The 20,284-nt window shown below is 37.2% G+C and overlaps 1 protein-coding gene across 13 annotated transcripts in view; it reads left to right on the top strand.

The window, feature by feature from the left end:
* Nucleotides 1–19,831, top strand: part of LOC138320775 (serine/threonine-protein kinase DCLK3-like) — a 42,472-nt gene extending 22,641 nt beyond the window's left edge. For 5 of the 13 annotated variants that reach the window (XM_069263981.1, XM_069263978.1, XM_069263979.1 and 2 more), the window contains 5 exons: nt 8,319–9,769; nt 12,004–12,150; nt 12,701–12,833; nt 13,245–13,412; nt 13,657–19,831. In XM_069263981.1, coding sequence (XP_069120082.1) covers nt 8,319–9,769; nt 12,004–12,150; nt 12,701–12,833; nt 13,245–13,412; nt 13,657–13,880 — 2,123 coding nt within the window. In that variant the 3' untranslated portion in view covers nt 13,881–19,831. Of the gene's footprint in view, nt 1–1,524; nt 2,082–8,318; nt 9,770–12,003; nt 12,151–12,700; nt 12,834–13,244; nt 13,413–13,656 lie in introns of those variants that run through there. The other 8 variants (XR_011208246.1, XR_011208250.1, XR_011208252.1 and 5 more) reach the window with 8 other exon arrangements.
* The last annotated feature ends 453 nt before the right edge of the window (nt 19,832–20,284 follow it).

Raw genomic sequence — 20,284 nt, 5'->3', positions numbered from 1 at the left:
CACACTTCCTTGTCCAGTTTTTATAACTTGACCAATTTTGAGGAATCTTCTCAAAAGTTGATTATTAGCTGTAGACACCTTAGAATAAATGTGACCATGCACTTTCAATAAAATTATTTTTTTTCAATTATTTTTTCATCAAAGTTGACAAATGTTATGTTTTCAGTTCTTTGGTAAAACATAGGATTACTATAGTGTGAATATTTATCTTTTATATAGAGACTACTATTATAGTCTATAGATAGCTGTAAATATTATTCCTAATGGATAAATGATAAAAAATTAATGTTAAATCTTAATTTCTTTGTTTGTAACAATTGCTTTACTTTCAGTTAACATTAAAGTTGGAGTTATATTAATACTCAGATGAGGATATAGTTCTGTCGGGCTCTTTCCATCCCTATAAGTGTTTACTATACTGGGCTTTGTTATTTCCCTGTGGTCACACATCAGAGGAACACGTCCTGCAATGTAATGTGTTTATTGTTCTGTCATTATAGACTATTTATCACACATACATGTTCTTGTATTGAATGTTGCCAAATAATTGTTTAATAAAATAATAGGTTAATCATTTAGAAATGGTATAGGAAAATATTAAGTCATTAAGATGATCTGTGCTATTCGGGGAAGCTAGAAAAAACATTTCGTGTATACAAACGATTAAGTTGATACGAAGGATACATCGATACTATAATTAACAGGTCATAAACAGCCAATACAAAAACAGGTAGTCCCCACAGGTAAACATGTCAACGTTATTCTGAGACTGTTTCATGTTGGTTCGACAAGTTTTTTGTCTTGGTTGGTTCATTTGTCCACAACAAAAGATCGAATTGTTAAAAAGTTGGAAGACGACAGTAATGGTTCTACTCTAAGGTCATGGTTAGCTTGACAGGTGATATGACTGATATCAATGTAATGATTTCACTCAGACCTGTGTCAGAAGTTGTTGGATATTTTAAAGACATTTAATGTGTTTTCAATGTGGTCGATGTATAGCTGTGTTTCTCTTCAGGTGTCACCTTTGTTAGAGGTATATGTCCCAAAACTGTGTACTGTAAGCTGACCAGTGGTAGAGGAAGATTTAAATGAATGACGTTCACCATATTCCCCTATACAAAACAAGGTAATAGGTGCTTGTCAAACTATACATAATTCTAATGACTTTACTGTTGGAAGATTTCTACTGAAATATAGATAGACGTCACTGACTTATGTTTGAAAGGTGGCACCCTCTGTTAGACCAACTGTAATAATATTATTGTTAGGAGAGATCGGTATCGCTCTGTGGTGGATCGGTATTATCAGCTTACACTGTTACATACATGTAATAAACCGACCCCATGTTGGTCACATAGGTAACAGGGTACACGCTACAAACTTTAATTAAGAGTCTATAACAGAAGAAAACACTTGACATTATAAACTTTTCTGTTTAAGACACAATATCATCAGCACAGTCTAATTTAGAATCGTGGTTGAAGCTTGCTCGACTCCAAAACCATGGGTCTATATAGTTATTGACAAGAAATATACCAAATATAACTGGTGTTGGGGTGTTGAGGAGAGGCGGTGCGCACACAATCTATTGAAGCTATTGTATAGACGTTGTCTGGGATCTACTAAGGACTTCTCGATATGCTAACACCCTGAACTTACTCTGTTATTCAACACCATGAAATTCCAACACTTGGACTATGATTTTCAACTTTTAAATTAAGTTTTCAATGTAGGATTATGTTTGAGAATTCTCCTGTGGCTTTGTCCGTTTGACTTCGTGTTATTACAGTGTTCTGTGGATATATGACCAGCTGGATATTTAGTTAATGATGGTGTCCAACGTATTTATGTTGGCGATAAGAGTTCCTGTGTTTTAGTTGATGACAAAGTTTCATTAATTCCTGACATGGAGAAGTTACTCAGGTTGATGAAAAGTGTGGATGATGGTTAAGGGAGAAAATAGGTGTTACAAATGTCATATTTAATGTAAAAGAAGAAGTGGCCATATTTTGACATAGAAACCAAGATGGTTGATGTTTCGGGTTTACCGTTACTGGGTCTCAGGATCAAACTCCGAGGTATATATCACTTGTATTTCATATTCTTTATTGTCATACAAAGTCTCAAGGTAAAATGTATCAGCATTTAAATGTTTTAATTAATCTTATACATTTTACCATTTCATGACATTTTCTATTAATTAAAGTCAGAAGTTTTCAAAAGTATTTGGACCGTAGAAGGCCACTCCCATATAAACAGTTCAGTTTATATGATAAATGTTTTATGTTCGCTTGAACATAGTGAATTATAACATAATTCCTATTAATTAGAGTCTAAGTTTGGGTCACGTGTACTTGAATATAGAGTGGAAGTTATAGATGATAATAACAAGATACGTCCAAATAGAACCAGGTATTTCAGTTATACAAGTGAACAAGTTTCATTTGCAGTAGTTTATAATATTGATAACGGTGAAGTATAGTAAAGCCCTACTTTAAAACTTATTATAATAAAATATTGAATGAGTGAATATGATCATTGAATGAATTAAATGTACATTTACATAATTCGTCATTTAATCATTTGCAAATGAAATTGGAATATCTAATTGAGGAAATAATATAATGTATGTATATGAGTCAAGTTTAAAAGGGAGTGGATTAGAACTTTTTCTCTGGCTGGGGGACATAATTAATTTAACAGGGGAGATAATCATGAGTAATTTGCAGGTTAAATATAATGATTGATAACGATCAAAAGGTTTAAGCAGAAACCAAAAGGTTTAAGGTTTAATCAGAAACCTAAAGGTTTAAAGTTTTATCAGAAACCTAAAGGTTAAAGCTGGGCTCACGCTACCCATTTGCATTTTCATTAATAACACAATGATCTGGCTAACTGCTAAAATAAATTCATCCTAATTCACAAAAAATGCTTAAGTTTTTCTTCACACACCGATATCCAATCGCACGGACACAAACTTCAAACATAGGTTTTTTTCAGTCGCATTACTTTCATAGCAAGTCTAAAACAGTTGATAAATTAATCAGTTTTTGTACCATAAATATATTTTAATGTTGAAGGGATGTAAAGTAACAACACGTACGACGGAGTATGGTTTAATGAATAATCAGAATCTTTTGAATGTGTGTAATTTTCACTTGATACATAAAATACATTATTTGATGCATTATGCATCTTAGTAATTTAATGTTTTTCATTATGAAATGCTGTGAATGCACAATTTGCTAAATGAAATTCTTATTTGCTAAAGAGAAAAAAATCACTTCGCAACTTTTGCTAAGCAAACTGGAAAGTCAGTGTGAGCCCAGTTATTAGGTTTAATTAGACTCTAAAGTCAATGGAATAAGTACAATATTCAAATTAAAAAACTAGCTAATATTTGTCATATGAATATCATTTATATTTAACCATTGGTGATTGTTTTCTACTCTTTCTATTCATATGTGGTAAAGGGTTTTATTTAATATTGTTTGCTGTGATATGTCAGTGTTCACTGGCAATCCTCAGAGTTCTAGTTAACAAATGGGGTGATACTCCTGTTGAATACCCCTGTGGGGCGGACTGTTGTACACCCTTGTGGGACTGACTGTTCTACACCCTTGTGGGACGGACTGTTGTACACCCTTGTGGGGCGGACTGTTGTACACCCTTGTGGGAGGGACTGTTGTACACCCTTGTGGGACTGACTGTTGTACACCCTTGTGGGACGGACTGTTGTACACCCTTGTGGGACGGACTGTTGTACACCCTTGTGGGATGGACTGTTGTATACCCGTGTGGGATGGACTGTTGTATACCCTTGTGGGACAGACTGTTGTATATCCCTTGTGGGACAGACTGTTGTACACCCTTGGACAGACTGTTGTATACCCTTGTGGGACAGACTTTTGTACATCATTGTGGGACGTACTGTTGTATACCCTTGTTGGACGGACTGTTGTATACCCTTGTGGGACAGACTGTTGTACACCTTTGTGGGACGGACTGTTGTATACCCTTGTGGGACAGACTGTTGTATACCCCTGTGGGGCAAACTGTTGTATACCCTTGTAGGGCGGACTGTTGTACACCCTTGTGGGAGGGACTGTTGTACACCCTTGTGGGACTGACTGTAGTATACCCTTGTGGGACAGGCTGTTGTACATCCTTGTTGGGACAGACTGTTGTACACCCTTGTAGGGCGGACTGTTGTATACCCTTGTGGGACGGACTGTTGTATACCCTTGTGAGACAGACTGTTGTATACCCTTGTAGGGCGGACTGTTGTACATCCTTGTGGGACTGACTGTTGTACACCTTTGTGGGACGGACTGTTGTATACCCTTGTGGGACAGACTGTTGTATACCCCTGTGAGGCAAACTGTTGTATACCCTTGTAGGGCGGACTGTTGTACACCCTTGTGGGAGGGACTGTTGTACACCCTTGTGGGACTGACTGTTGTACACCCTTGTGGGACAGACTGTTGTACACCCTTGTGGGACAGACTGTTGTATACCCTTGTGGGGCGGACTGTTGTACACCCTTGTGGGACGGACTGTTGTACACCCTTGTGGGACGGACTGTTGTACACCCTTGTGGGACTGACTGTTGTATACCCTTGTGGGACAGACTGTTGTACACCCTTGTGGGACGGACTGTTGTACACCCTTGTGGGACGACTGTTGTACACCCTTGTGGGACGACTGTTGTACACCTTGTGGGACCTGTTGTACACCTTGTGGGACGACTGTTGTACACCCTTGTGGGACGACTGTTGTATACCTTGTGGGGACTGTTGTAACCCTTGTGGGGAGACTGTTGTCACCTTTGGGATGGCCTGTTGTATACCCTTGTGGGACGGACTGTTGTACACCCTTGTGGGACTGGACTGTTGTACACCCTTGTGGGACGGACTGTTGTACACCCTTGTGGGACTGACTGTTGTATACCCTTGTGGGACAGACTGTTGTACACCCTTGTGGGACGGACTGTTGTACACCCTTGTGGGACTGACTGTTGTATACCCTTGTGGGACAGACTGTTGTACATCCTTGAGGGAGGGACTGTTGTACACCCTTGTGGGGCTGACTGTTGTACACCCCTGTTGAACCGACTGTTGTATACCCTTGTGGGGCAGACTGTTGTATACCCTTGTGGGACGGACTTTTGTACACTGTTGTGGGGCAGACTGTTGTTTACCCCTGTTGAACAGACTGTTGTACACCTTGGTGGGACAAACTGTTGTACACCCTTGTGGGACTGACTGTTGTATACCCTTGTGAGACAGACTGTTGTATACCCCTGTGGGACGGACTGTTGTACACCCTTGTGGGACTGACTGTTGTATACCCTTGTGAGACAGACTGTTGTATACCCCTGTGGGACGGACTGTTGTATACCCTTGTGGGTCAGACTGTTGTATACCCTTTTGTGGCGGAGTGTTTTATACGCTTGTGGGATGGATTGTTGTAACCCTTGTGGGATGGACTGTTGTACACCCTTTTTGGATGGACTGTTGCACACCCTTGTGGGGCAGACTGTTGTATACCCTTGTGGGACAGACTATTGTACACCCTTGTGGGACAGACTGTTGTGTATACCCTTGTGGAGCAGACTTTTGTACACTCTTGTGGGATGGACTATTGTATACCCTTGTGGGACAGACTGTTGTATACCCCTGTGGGGCAGACTTTTGTACACCCTTGTGGGACGGACTGTTGTATACCCCTGTGGGGCAGACTTTTGTACACCCTTGTGGGATGGACTATTGTATACCCTTGTGGGACAGACTTTTGTACACTCTTGTGGGACGGACTGTTGTATACCCTTGTGGGTCAGACTGTTGTACACCCTTGTGGGGCTGACTGTTGTATACCCTTGTGGGGCAGACTGTTTTATACCCTTGTGGGATGGATTGTTGTTACCCTTGTGGGATAGACTGTTGTACACCCTTGTGGGATGGACTGTTGTACACCCCTGTGGGACGGACTGTTGAATACCCTTGTGGGAGGTACTGTTGTTCACCCCTGTGGGATGGACTGTTGTATACCCTTGTGAGACGGACTATTGTTACTCTTGTGGGACGAACTGTTGTATACCCTTGTGGGATGGACTGTTGTATACCCTCATGGGACAGACTGTTGTATACCTTTGTTGGGCAGACTGTTGTATACCCTTGTGGGCGGACTGTTTTATACCCTTGTTGGACGGACTGTTGTTACCCTTGTGGGATGGATTGTTGTATACCCTTGTGGGGTGGATTGTTGTATACCCTTGTGGGACAGACTGTTGTACACCCTTGTGGGGTGGATTGTTGTATACCCTTGTGGGACGGACTGTTGTTACCCTTGAGGGGTGGACTGTTGTATGCCCTTGTGGGACTGACTGTTGTACACCCTTGTGGGAGGGACTGTTGTACACCCTTGTGGGACAGACAATTGTACACCCTTGTGGGACAGCCTGTTATACACCCTTGTGGGATGGACTGTTGTATACCCTTGTGGGAAGGACTGTTGGTCACCCTTTTAGGACGGACCGATGTACACCCTTGTGGGACAGACTGTTGTATACCCTTGTGGGACAGACTGTTGTACACCTTTGTGGGACGACCTTTTGTATACCCTTGTGGGATTGACTATTGTATACTTTTGTAGGATGGACTGTTGTATACCCTTGTGTGATGGACTGTTGTATACCCTTATGGGACAGACTGTTGTATACCCTTGTGGGGCAGACTGTTGTATACCCTTGTGGGCGGACTGTTTTATACCCTTGTTGGACGGACTGTTGTTACCCTTGTGGGATGGACTGTTGTATACCCTTGTGGGACAGACTGTTGTATACCCCTGTGGGACGGGCTGTTGTATACCCCTGTGGGACAGACTGTTGTATACCCTTATGGGGCAGACTGTTGTACACCTTTGTGGGATGGACTGTTGTATACCCTTGTGGAACAGACTGTTGTACACCCTTGTGGGACGGACTGTTGTATACCCTTGTGGGACGGACTGTTGTATACCACTGTGGGACGGACTGTTGTATACCCCTGTGGGACAGACTGTTGTACACCCTTGTGGGGCGGACTGTTGTATACCCTTGTGGGACGGACTGTTGTATACCCTTGTGGGACGGACTGTTGTACACCCTTGTGGGACGGACTGTTGTATACCCTTGTGGGACGGACTGTTGTATACCCTTGTGGGACGGACTGTTGTATACCACTGTGGGACGGACTGTTGTATACTCCTGTGGGACAGACTGTTGTACACCCTTGTGGGGCAGACTGTTGTATACCTTTGTAGGACGGACTGTTGTACACCCTTGTGGGACGGGTTGTTGTATACCCTTGTTGGGGGGACTGTTGTATACCCCTGTTAAAAGAACTGTTTTACACCCCTGTGGGAAGGTGCTGTACACCCTTTTGTGACTTGGACACCCCTGTGTGGAAAAGGTGGCATCCATGACACACAATATGATACCCACTACTGTAATGTCCTAGAATGGCATTAAAACAATACATATAATGTGTTCTAGATGTGTCCAAAAATAGTACTGGATCTGTTTGACAACCATAAATGTTCTATGCACAATTAATCCATAAATGTTCACACTTTCCTGGTATCAATTAGAAGAAATATTAGTTGCATGATGTTATCATATATTACAAAGTCTGCAAAGTCATCATTATCAACAGCATTTCAACACATAATCTAACATATATGTTTCTAATGATGTTGCTAAGAGCTTAATCCTCATGCATATCTGTTTACAGCCAGTTGTTTGTATTGCCTGTATCTATAACACTGAATACAATTCAATTTGTGACAGTGATCTGTTATCAAATGTGACATTTTTTAGAGACAGTCATGCATGTATTTTGAATTTCAGAAACAGTAGTTATAATGACTGTAATCCGCATTCAATTTCCCTAAGACATATATACTTATTATTTTTTCAACGTTCATTCTCCTAAAGATGTAACTATATATATGTAAAGTGTTGTGTTTTTTTACATTCAATGGTTTAAGATTTTGCTTAACTGTCTTAATTATGTTTAAAACAAGAGGTGTCAAAAATGATATCTTCAAGATTGGAAATAGGTTTGTTTAGATGTATATAATACATTTGTATTTCCATTGGAAACTGATTTTAGCCTAGTTTATCATGGATGGGAGATAAAAGTGATTAAGATGAATGGTTAGACTTATGTAGACTAATTCGTTGCAATTAACAAGTTAAGTTTTTTTTGCTCTATGTATGCATTATCAAATTGATTATAAAAATGATTCCTATACTAGACTTTTTTTGTCTGCAGCACGACCTCACAACCATGACCTTGACAATGAAGGGATGTATGGGTCGTATCGTGGCCAGAGAGGCTATGGGGGATTTCAACCCGGCCCCTATCTTCAGAAGAAGGGACATCGCCGCTATCCTGGGACATTCGGTCAAGCCAGTAAAAGTTCCTATTTTCCTTATAATGAGGGAGGAAGCAAACCTAGAGTTGTCACCATTGTGCGAAATGGTGCACGACCAAGAAACAATATCAAGATTCTACTTAATCGGCGAAGTGTGCAGTCATTTGAGCAACTCATGTCAGATATTGTTGAAGCTTTCGGTCCAAAAAGCAGAGTCAATAAATTTGATAAACTATATACACTTCGTGGAAGAGAGGTGCAAGGAGTTTCTGACTTTTTTCGTGATGATAATGTGTTTGTGGCATGCAATGAGAAACCATCAGAGGACGATCTCATTGACATTATAGAGGAGATCCATCCACCTGATGCAGATACTGCTAGAATGCTTGTCAAGGATTTGGAGAGACAGAAAAGGAAGCGTCAGGCACATCAACTAAAGGAACCCGAGAGTGACAAACGTGACAGCGGGTTTGGTGAGGGAAGTGACGGTAGTAACAGAGACTTAGAAAATGATTACATCATTACCAAAGGCCGTCCAGGGGAGAAAGGTCGACGGAGACATGAATATCCCAAAAATGATGCTTTAGCCAACCGATTAGAAAAGGAGAAAGACAAGGCAGCAAATGAGGAACGTGATCGTGCTAAAAGACGACAACAAAACCGAATGGAAGCTGAACGACGTGCACTGGACGATGAAAGGAGAAAGAGAGGTCTTGTTCCAAAAGGAACTGATGAACAGTTCAAACGTTCAAAGGAACAGAGAGAACGTGAGAAAGAGGAATTACGAAGAAAAAAGGAAGAAGAAAGACAGAAGAGGTTAGAAGAGGAAGAGAAAGAGAAACAGAGGCATGAACAGGAAAGAGAAAAGGCATTAGAAGCTGCCAGAGAGAGACGGGCAGCTGCAGAAAAGGCAGAAAAAGAAAAGGCTGAAAGGGAGAAAGCAGAAAGGGAAAAGGCAGAAAAAGAAAAGAAAGAAAAAGAAGGAAAGTCTGAAAAAGATGATAAAGAAGGTGGTGATGTTCAGAGAAAGAAAAAATCCAAATCTAAGATTGTACGCAAAACTAAACTGGAGCGTCAAGTTAGTGGTGACAGTCACATTCTGAGCAAATATGACCTTGGAAAGACATTAGGTGACGGAAACTTTGCTATTGTGAAACAGGCAACACTTAAAAACACGAAAAATGACTTTGCTATGAAAATTATTGACAAAGCAAAACTGAAGGGTAAGGAGCACATGGTGGAAAATGAAATAGAAATCATGAAAGACTGTCACCATCCCAACATTGTCAAGCTTTATGAAGAATATGAAACTGTTGACAAAATCTACCTCGTCATGGAGCTTGTAAAGGTAGGTAATATTCATTAGGCCTGTCCAACATATAATTTATAGACATTCTTTTATGTCCACTTACACCTCCATTATAATCTACACTCTGTTGTATGTACTTAAATTTTTATACCTCCTGCAAAGAAGTTAAGGAGGGATATACTGAAATCAGGTAGTCCATCCGTCCGTCCATCTGTTGTTTGTCTCTCTGTCTGTCTGTAGACACAAACCTCCTCCTGAACTACTTGAAAGATTTTGATAAAATATGATATACAGAACCCTGATATAAATGGAGTGGGTTAAACTATATAGGGTTCTGCAATGTCCCCAATTAATGGAGTTTATACTAAATTTGTTCAGCAGGTGATAGACAGTTCTAGTTTCAAATAGAATGATGCTATACCAGGTTTCTTGATACCTGCTTGCTGCACATCAATTTTATAATCCATTACCATTATATGGTATTTTTGAACTGTTAAATTCTATAATTCATCAAATAACTTGATGGCATATAAGTTGGGGATTGTGATTTGACAAATTGTCTTGTTACTGTTGTAAACTTTCTTGATTGAAAGATGTGCTGATCCTTGATGATTATCGGAAAAAGTTTTATTTGTAAAGTAAATAAAGTTTATTTTTATGATGAAATAATATCTGTAGTTGCAACCAGTTAAGGTATAAATCACACGTTTTGTCTCCAAAGTTATTTGAAAAGAAATTATAATTCAGTTGTTAGGGGTTTCTTTGCTCATAAACGAGTAAATGGGGAAACAGGGCTAAATTGTTAGGAAACCTATAGACTTGTTTGAATACCGCAGTGAACTGTTTACTGATGGGATCTGTATAGATCCCTCGTAACCTCTGCATGTAACAGATATTGGAGCTGACAATTATTTGGTAGGAATTGTCATACATCAATTGTATTTGGAAAAAGTCTTTTGAAATGTATGTGTATATTATCGGAACAATGGTAACTTTATATTCCAGTAACTTCTTAAAGATGCTCCACAGCTGACAAATGGTAATTTTTCTGATTGCGCATGTACCAAAGACGAAATCAATTATTTCACATTATTTTTTGTGTTAATTAGGCATATATATACACGATTAAACACCAATTATTATTCAAATAATGAATATCATTTATGCTCTGTTGGCAGTGGAGCATCTTTAAGTACCAAACATAACATTGAGAGTTTTTTAAGGCCTGCTAGATTAATGTAATATATATATATATAATAATATCATGTCCTTGGCATTTCATATTCGCAAAAATGTAGAATACAAATCCAAAATTTCAATGTTCCATTTAGCGGAATGTTCCAGATGGTCCAACTTGGAACGGGTTCGTTAAACGGTACACTCATGATCCAGTACACAAAATCCAACATGGCGGACAACAATCTGGTATTATACTAGTTATTAATAAATGCTATTGGGAATGCTATATATTTTATTGCTTGATATTTAAGTGCTAACAATGATAATTTAACACTTCACTCGGTCATTTCGTCGTGTTTGCTGATAAAAACTCACTGTCACCGGATTTAACATATGAGAAGTTCAGTTGTAATCTCTGCAAAACATACATATAATTCCTTTAGCTGGGTTTAGTAAACAGTACCCAGCAGTGCGGAAAAACCATAAAATACGTTTACAACATACATATACATGCAGTGTTTTGTTTAAATAAAATAAAACTGGACATTTTTCACCAGCAGCCATATTGGTTCCAACTTGGAATCCTCAAACAAGACGAGCTAGACGAACTGGTTCGTTCCAGCGGAACGTCGCGTACCATTTAGCGGAACGTTCCGGAAAAACTGGAATGTTCCGCTAAATGGAACACGCTGACAGTCTTGATTATGATCGTACTTCTTTTCCAGAGCAGGGATTTGTTTGACTCCTTGATCGTACTTCTTTTCCAGAGCAGGGAATTGTTTGACTCCTTGATTGTACTTCTTTTCCATAGCGATACGTTGATTGTACATTGTTATTTGTTATTTTTCCAGGGCAGGGCTTTGGGTTTTATTTATAACTTGATTGTACTTCATTGTTTTTTCAGTGGTGGGGGGATTTGTTTGATTACTTGATTGTGCATTGTTATTTTCCAGGGCAGGAATTTGTTCGATGCCTTGATTGTACTTTATTGTTTTTCCAGGGCGGGGATTTTTTCGATTACTTGATTGTTCATTTTTTATTTTCCAGGGCGGGAATTTGTTTGATGCCTTAATTGTACTTTATTGTATTTCCAGGGCGGGGATTTGTTCGACGCCATCACCCAGAGTGTAAAGTTTGGAGAGGTAGATTCAGCCCATATGGTCAAAGATCTGTGTAACGCGCTATTCTACCTCCACTCTCGTTCTATTGTACATCGAGATCTTAAACCAGAAAACCTGCTGGTGAGTATAACCCCAAATAATCAGATTATAATGAACATCCTTATTATCAAAACATTTTATAAAGGATCTGACAACATCCCATATGGGGTCACATTCTGCTGAACACGAAAATTGGCAAATCAAATCGCTACTTCCAGAATCTTGGAAGTGAATTTTAGGGATTGAAATACTTTGCAAGAGCTTTCAGAATCATTATAGTATTTGGAGTTATCTTACCCAAAGACCACAACAAAGCTAAATGTATATTTGGACTTGGACAAAATGTTGTTTTCAATTGATGTAACTAAATGAAGAAAATGTTTTAGAAGTAAAATACATACACTGTAGTCCTCTGTGTGATCAAATGCAGAATGACAAAATGTCTTGTAAAACATGTAAAACTGAATACAATGTAGACCCGATATTAGATGTTGTCAGATATTTTAAGGTATGGAGAAGATCTGTGTTTTAATTTGATTGCATCACAAAATTCTGTAATTTTAAGGGAAGCAATTCATTGTGGTAATTGTCATGTTAACACTGCTGTTACCATGATTATCTTTATTTTTAGGTACATCGAAACAAAGACAGTACGATAACATTGAAGCTGGCAGATTTTGGTCTGGCGATGGATGTGAAGGATCCAATATACACTGTATGTGGTACTCCAACATATGTAGCTCCTGAAATTCTTTCGGAAATAGGTACGTTTTCTCATTTGAATGTAATCTTATAAATATTATACTATTCATAGAAGATTTGTCTTGGCAAGATTAAGATGTTTATTCTAGAATTCTTCTGCAGTTTAAAGTACAATAAAAATGTTTCCACAAATTTCCATGGATTTCTGTGGATTACTACGGAATTTTGTGGAAATCTATGGATTTGAAAAATCTGTGAAATTTTATGGATTTGTTCAATGAAATTCCATGGAAATCCTTTGATAATGTGGAAAATGTTCGCCAGACTATGCATAAAATTTTAGAAATTTTGGAGAAACAATTCAGGCAATGAAGTAGTGAATTAACAATGAATTTGTTATTTTTAACTTCTGATCTCATATCCCTGACTGGGCGTTTCATTTAACTGTTTTGATCTAATTACTTCGTTGCTAGGTTACGGTCTGGAGGTAGATATGTGGGCCGTGGGTGTCATCTGCTACATCCTGCTGTGTGGGTTCCCTCCCTTTAGAAGTGCAGATAGGAACCAGACAGAACTGTTTGAGTTCATTAAAGGAGGAGAATACGAGTTTCTTAGTCCTTACTGGGACCAAATCTCTAAAGGTAAGCTACACAGAAAATTCAATACCATAACCAAGTTCTAAAGGTCCCTTTAGACCAAATCTTTCAGTTAATCAGTTCTTTATGAATAGTATACTATACCAAGAATTAAACTTAAGTTATTTTATTCATAGGTAAACAAAATCTCAACTCAGATACCAGAAATAACATGTATTCTAATTAATTGTGTTATGATTGTAGGTACCAGAAATAACTTGTATTTTAATTAATGGTGTTATGTTTGTAGGTGCCAAAGACTTGATAGAGCACCTGTTGGTCGTGGACAAGAGAAAGCGGTACACCGCCATCGACACACTGTCTCATCCCTGGATACTGTACAACGGGGACATGGGCAAAATCACAGACAATGCCGAGCTTGAAAAAGTTAAGACAAAAACAAGGACTGAACTTGAAGCTCTCGCAAAGACGAGCTACGAATCCTATATGAAAGTGAAGGAGAAGCGTGGCTGAATGGTTTTTCCTTTGTTGTATGAGGACTTATATTGTACCGAGGGGAAGACTTCAGTGTGAGAAAAAGTGTTGTTATTGTTATATAAACTGTATCACAAGCGATGGTCATGCCAGTCTAACGATTTATATATATTTTATTTCTTGTGATGAGTATTAACGTGAATGAGTTTTAACCAGTCATCATGTTTTCGTCCATGAGAAATATGTTAATGGGTAACTGTTTCAAGAGTCGTAGATGATATTACATTTGTGTTACCATGGTTACTGTAAGAAGAGGCCATTTATCCATATGGATATGTAACATTCCAAGAACAACATATTACTCCAGTTTATCTTTCACATTTTATACCGTATTATATACTACCTTTTCCTTACAGTCAAGCTTTAAAGTTAATGTAAAAAGTGATTTTCCTGGCAAATTATCTCCCTTTCCTCAAGTTTTATTGTGTAAAGGGTTATTTTAAGGTCATTTTGAAGAAATCATGAATTTTTGTACACTATTTACAGCCTTTGATGTCAAAGTTATTCTCTGATTCTATCGTAACTGTAGTAAAACATGTGTTGAATATATGAAGATGAGAAATATATCTATAAAAAAAAAACATTTTTCGAGGATCGTCATATCAAAAATGTTCTGGAAGTCATCCATTTGTTTGATACACAAGAGCTTACAGATCACGTTACATAGTGTTTAGAGTTAATACCACATTATGATAAACATCTTACTGCTTTAGTGCTCAGGTTTCAACGTTAGGAACCTTTATTTAACAATATTGTTCAATTGAAAATAAATTTTGTGATTTATTTACATGAAATTATACAGATACAAACAGAATACTGTAATAAACACACTGTTGCTTAAGGTGCTTTGGAAGACAATTACGTATCTTAATTAGATATTTTGAATTCTGAATTTATCAATTTTGATTAATTTACAAGGAAGGATAATTTATCAAAAAGTACATGCAGGGGAGATAACTTCACATAAAGAGAAACAGCTGACAACTGCAGTTGATATTAGTTTTTTTGTAAGACTTTATTATGATCTGACCATATCATTGTTTTGCTTTCCAGTGCTGTACACATATAATAAAAAACAGTAATATAAAGATCCAATTGTAAATAAACACTGATGTAAAAGGTTGCTATTTAAATTAGTATATGACATCGATATTGAATTGTTTCTATTGAACAATAGATGTTTCCCATTTCTCAGCTGTGCCAAAACTGTAACGGAAACTCTTTATATATACTTTTATAGTTAGCAAAGTAAAAAAGCGACAAAAGATGTGGAGAATTTTATTTAACAGAATCTGTTGGATAAAACAGGTCTTCAAAAGATGCAAGTTTCAGATTAGGCAGGTTTTTTAGAACAAATCCACTACATCCAAGAGAGGATGAATTCCCTGTCAGATTGACCTTGTCATCCTTTATGCCATATCTAGCTTTAAATCTGTACATGTGATGATATACATCTGCGGCGTATTTTTATAGTATTTACTTATCTGCTTGTGATATGCATATTTATTGATGCTTAAGTTCCAACTTAATTCCGTCCCTTCAAGAAAATGAAATATATTTACTTATTTCCGTCCATAAAGAAATGAACTATGTATACTAATGATTGACTGTTAAAGTATGAGCTGTTGTCCATTAGTGATGAGCAGTGCTTGTTTATCAAATTACCATCTAGACTTTTATTTTTATTTTATTTTACAGTATTTATTTATAAAAAGAATTTAATCAAATATTATTTTAGCTTATTTTCATTGTTAGAAATTTAAAGTTAAACTACATTCCGTATTATCATCTCCACCAGTAAATATTACTGATTGACATCTTTCAAACTTCCATTTAAATACATAGGATTATTAGAATGTAACTCAGCATTTTAGAATTTTATCTACAAAAATTCTTATTTCCTCACGAAGGTTTATATGATAAAAGCATTATAGCAGAATTCGCTACTTTTTCTGATAAAGTGAATTTGGATGCTTGACATAGAATGGGTATTGAAAAAAACAACTATTTTCTGGTAAATTTTAGCTAATCTAAGGCAATATTCCTATGATAATAGTACAAAATACAACATGCCAGTCTGCACAAATTGGAGTTTTATAATGAATTTGTTTTTGACGTAGGCTGAGTCCTACAGGCCAAGTGGACCTGTTGTTTGTTTACCCTGTATACTGTTACTTGTTCCAATGTTTATTATTTGTTATACAGTTTTACTGTGATACTTCTGTGATACCACTGTTCATGTAAAACAAAATGAGAATTATGGTGATTTCTTTCCCTCCAAAACACATTTTTACTGCAAATCTATTCTTATATTTTAGTGCTATTTCTAAATCTGTTGGTGTTGATTCATTTGAGTTGGGGAAGGGAAGATGTCATTTTAATTAAATTATTACGTTTGTAATATAATCTAAGCTTAGAAATCTACATCAAGTGTATTGGAAAATTATTTTCATTTTTTGTTTTAAAAGTTACATGTATAGATTTGGAATTTTATTATAGATATTGAAAGTATCTAAATAACACAGATTTCAGTGATATGTGGAAAAAAAATCATTTTAGAACCATTCATTAAATTTTACTAGAAAACTTTATTTGTGTATATTTTACAATTATAATGAATACCGGTAACCTATAAATTAACATTCCCACGGTATAATGGAATAGTCCAAAAGAATAGTTCAAATGAATTGTACACCCTTACTGTATAATGGAATAGTCTAAATGAATTGCACATCCTCATTCTATAATGGAATGGTCCAATTGAACTGTTGTGTTCTTCATGGAAGGGGATAATTTTAGCTCTAATGTTATATTGAAGCATCTGTGATATATTGAATATTATTTATTTTACTTTGTATGTAAGGGTAGGTCTACAGTGTCAGTTGCGACTTACTTGATGTATATAATAGATATGGACCAGTTTTTCTCATCAGTTTGTATCTTTCATTGAGGAAGTCTATGTTATGTGTAGATTATAGAACATCGGCCGATGTGTGTTTAACTGATAATCCGCACATTTTAGTCACCTGTATGTGATTAGCTTCCATTTACCATTGGTTGCTATGTTACGATAATAGAAAATCATTGGTTGCTATGTTACGATAATAGAAAATCATTGGTTGCTATGTTACGATAATAGAAAATCATTGGTTGCTAATAGAAAATCATTGGTCGCTATGTCACGATAATAGAAAATCATTGGTCGCTATGTCACGATAATAGAAAATTATTGGTCGCTATGTCACGATAATAGAAAATCATTGGTTGCTATTGAGTATGTGTACATGTACTTGTATATAATATTGGTAGGAGCTACACTTTATCATTGGTCGCTATATTTAGATGTATTGATTTAAAGTTTAATGTATATCATTGATTACTATGTTAATATATTTATGACCCTTAGTGACTGGTTGCTATATTTGGAAAAATAGCAACCAGATCATGGAAATCATGACTTTCTATTGGTTACTATGTTTAGATAATAGAAATCATCGTTTTTCATTGGTTGATTTTTAGTGTATGTCCATATAAGCATTACAACTTCCATGTTTGTACTGCTGTTGACAATAGCCAACTAAAGGTACACTGACGTCCTTGTACATCTACATACCAAAGATGGTTGGTATCAGGCTCAGCTTTTCTTCATTAGCATTTCTTATCTAGCTACTGCTTAGTAACTGTCCATATGATTGTCCAGTGATTGGCTCGCAGTGTCCCACGTGACCTAGCCTCACTCTAACATCCAGAGCTACTGACAGGCCTAAAGGGAAGTAACTCTGACAAATGACCTTGTATCAAATATCAGACTTTTTGTAACATTTTTCTGCCAAGATGGTTTTATCCTAGATAATACCTCCCAATGTTAAGAATATAACCTAATTTATTTCATCTTACCTCCCTATAACCTCTCCTTCAGAAAAGTTAATGAAAGCTATAGTAACAAAGCTGAATAGTTGTAACAACAGTGAAGTACATATGATAGTGTTTAACTTGTATATTTCAATAGATTTTATTGTTCAATAGACATCCGTTGATTCCAATTCATCCTTTGTTTATCTAGAAAAGGCATGGTAAGCCTGACTATTATTGTATAATCTATTTTGCAAAAAAAAATATTTTTTTGTTTATGTGTCAACTTCATTCAGTGTAAAAAAAACCATGATTCTCTAGTACCAACAGTTTCATATACCACTACAAGTTTCTGTTAAAATTTGTCTAAATTTCAGAAACATTTTAATAAAAAAAGTTTTACCCCAAAATATTGAATAATGTTTATCTTGAATTTTCTCTTTTCTATTATCAACTTGTTTTTAATTTGGGTTTTGTTTTGAAATGAATTTAGAAGTAATCTCTGATATTGATAATTAATAAATTTTCTTATTACTACTAAATTTTGATTGATACATGGAAACGATACAGATAATGAAAGTTTATACTGGTAATATGGGTCCTGTTAAATTAATTGATATCATGAGTCATTTCTGTCCTTTGCAAAGGGCATTTTATGAGGCTTAATGAGTCCTCTGTTTAAGCCCTGAATACAAGCCCAATACAAACCCTAGGTAGTATCTGTCTAAGCCCTGTATACAAGCCCTAGGTAGTATCTGTCTAAGCCCTGTATACAAGCCCTAGGTAGTATCTGTCTAAGCCCTGTATACAAGCCCTAGGTAGTATCTGTTTAAGCCCTGTATACAAGCCCTATACAAGCCCAAGGTAGTATCTGTCTAAGCCCTGTATACAAGCCCTAGGTAGTATCTGTTTAAGCCCTGTATACAAGCCCTATACAAACCCTAGGTAGTATCTGTCTAAGCTCTGTATACAAGCCCTAAGTAGTATCTGTTTAAGCCCTGTATACAAGCCCTAGGTAGTATCTGTCTAAGCCCTGTATACAAGCCCTGTATACAAGCCCTAGGTTGTATTTCTGTTTAAGCCCTGTATACAAGCCCTAGGTAGTATCTGTCTAAGCCCTGTATACAAGCCCTAGGTAGTATCTCTGTTTAAGCTCTGTGTACAAGCCCTATGTAGTATCTGTTTAAGCCCTGTATACAAGCCCTAGGTAGTATCTGTCTAAGCCCTGTATACAAGCCCTATACAAGCCCTAGGTTATATCTCTGTCTAAGCCCTGTATACAAGCCATAGGTAGTATCTCTGTTAAAGCCCCGTATACAAGCCCTAGGTAGTATCTCTGTTTAAGCCCTGTATACAAGCCCTAGGTAGTATCTGTCTAAGCCCTGTATACAAGCCCTATACAAGCCCTGGGTTGTATCTCTGTCTAAGCCCTGTATACAAGCCCTAGGTAGTATCTCTGTTTAAGCCCTGTATACAAGCCCTAGGTAATATCTGTTTAAGCCCTGTATACAAGCCCTAGGTAGTATCTGTCTAAGCCGTGTATACAAGCCCTAGGTAGTATCTGTCTAAGCCCTGTGTACAAGCCCTGTATACAAGCCCTAGGTAATATCTGTTTAAGCCCTGTATACAAGCCCTAGGTAGTATCTGTCTAAGCCGTGTATACAAGCCCTAGGTAGTATCTGTCTAAGCCCTGTGTACAAGCCCTATACAAGCCCTAGGTAGTATCTGTCTAAGCCCTGTATACAAGCCCTAGGTAGTATCTGTCTAAGCCCTGTATACAAGCCCTAGGTAGTATCTGTCTAAGCCCTGTGTACAAGCCCTATACAAGCCCTAGGTTGTATCACTGTTTAAGCCCTGTATACAAGCCCTAGGTAGTATATGTCTAAGCCCTGTATACAAGCCCTAGGTAGTATCTGTCGAAGCCCAGTATACAAGCCCTATACAAGCCTTACTTATTATGTCTATTTTCTGTGAGAAGCCATCTCCATCCTATTTGGAATTGTTGACACTATAAGTTATCATATACAGGTTTAGAGGTTATTATTCGCATGTAAACAAATAAAATACCTAACATTGAACTGAGACTTGTCTTATTTTTTACCGTTATCTTCATTAGATGGTGGGCAGCTCAAATTGCCTTTTGTTGTCGTCTGTCCCTCTCTTCCTTCATTCCTCAGAAATGATCCCTATTTCCCATGTATACACTAGAATATTTATTATTAATTTATTTAGTAATGAATCCAAATTACCATTAATTACGACCTAAGTGAGACCAAACTTTTAAAATTCCAAATCTCGATAACCAAAAACTGTCATACATTGAGTTGGGAAGACCTCTCCCAAACTTGGTAGGAATCCATTTTCTTCTAATGTCCTGTTTGTATCTCTTTAAATGTCGTTTATTTATGGATGACTAGCAATGACAGTATGTATATCAAGAAGTGGTGTTACAGATTAACTGACCTGATAACACAATTTAACAAGATCATTTATCTGAAATACGATTTTCAGCCAGTACAACTACATGTAGG

The sequence above is a fragment of the Argopecten irradians genome, chromosome 4 (genome assembly GCF_041381155.1).
Source record: "Argopecten irradians isolate NY chromosome 4, Ai_NY, whole genome shotgun sequence".
Classification (NCBI taxonomy): domain Eukaryota; kingdom Metazoa; phylum Mollusca; class Bivalvia; order Pectinida; family Pectinidae; genus Argopecten; species Argopecten irradians.
The sequence above is the reverse complement of the archived record's forward strand: the minus strand, read 5'-3'. Positions and strand labels throughout refer to the sequence as shown.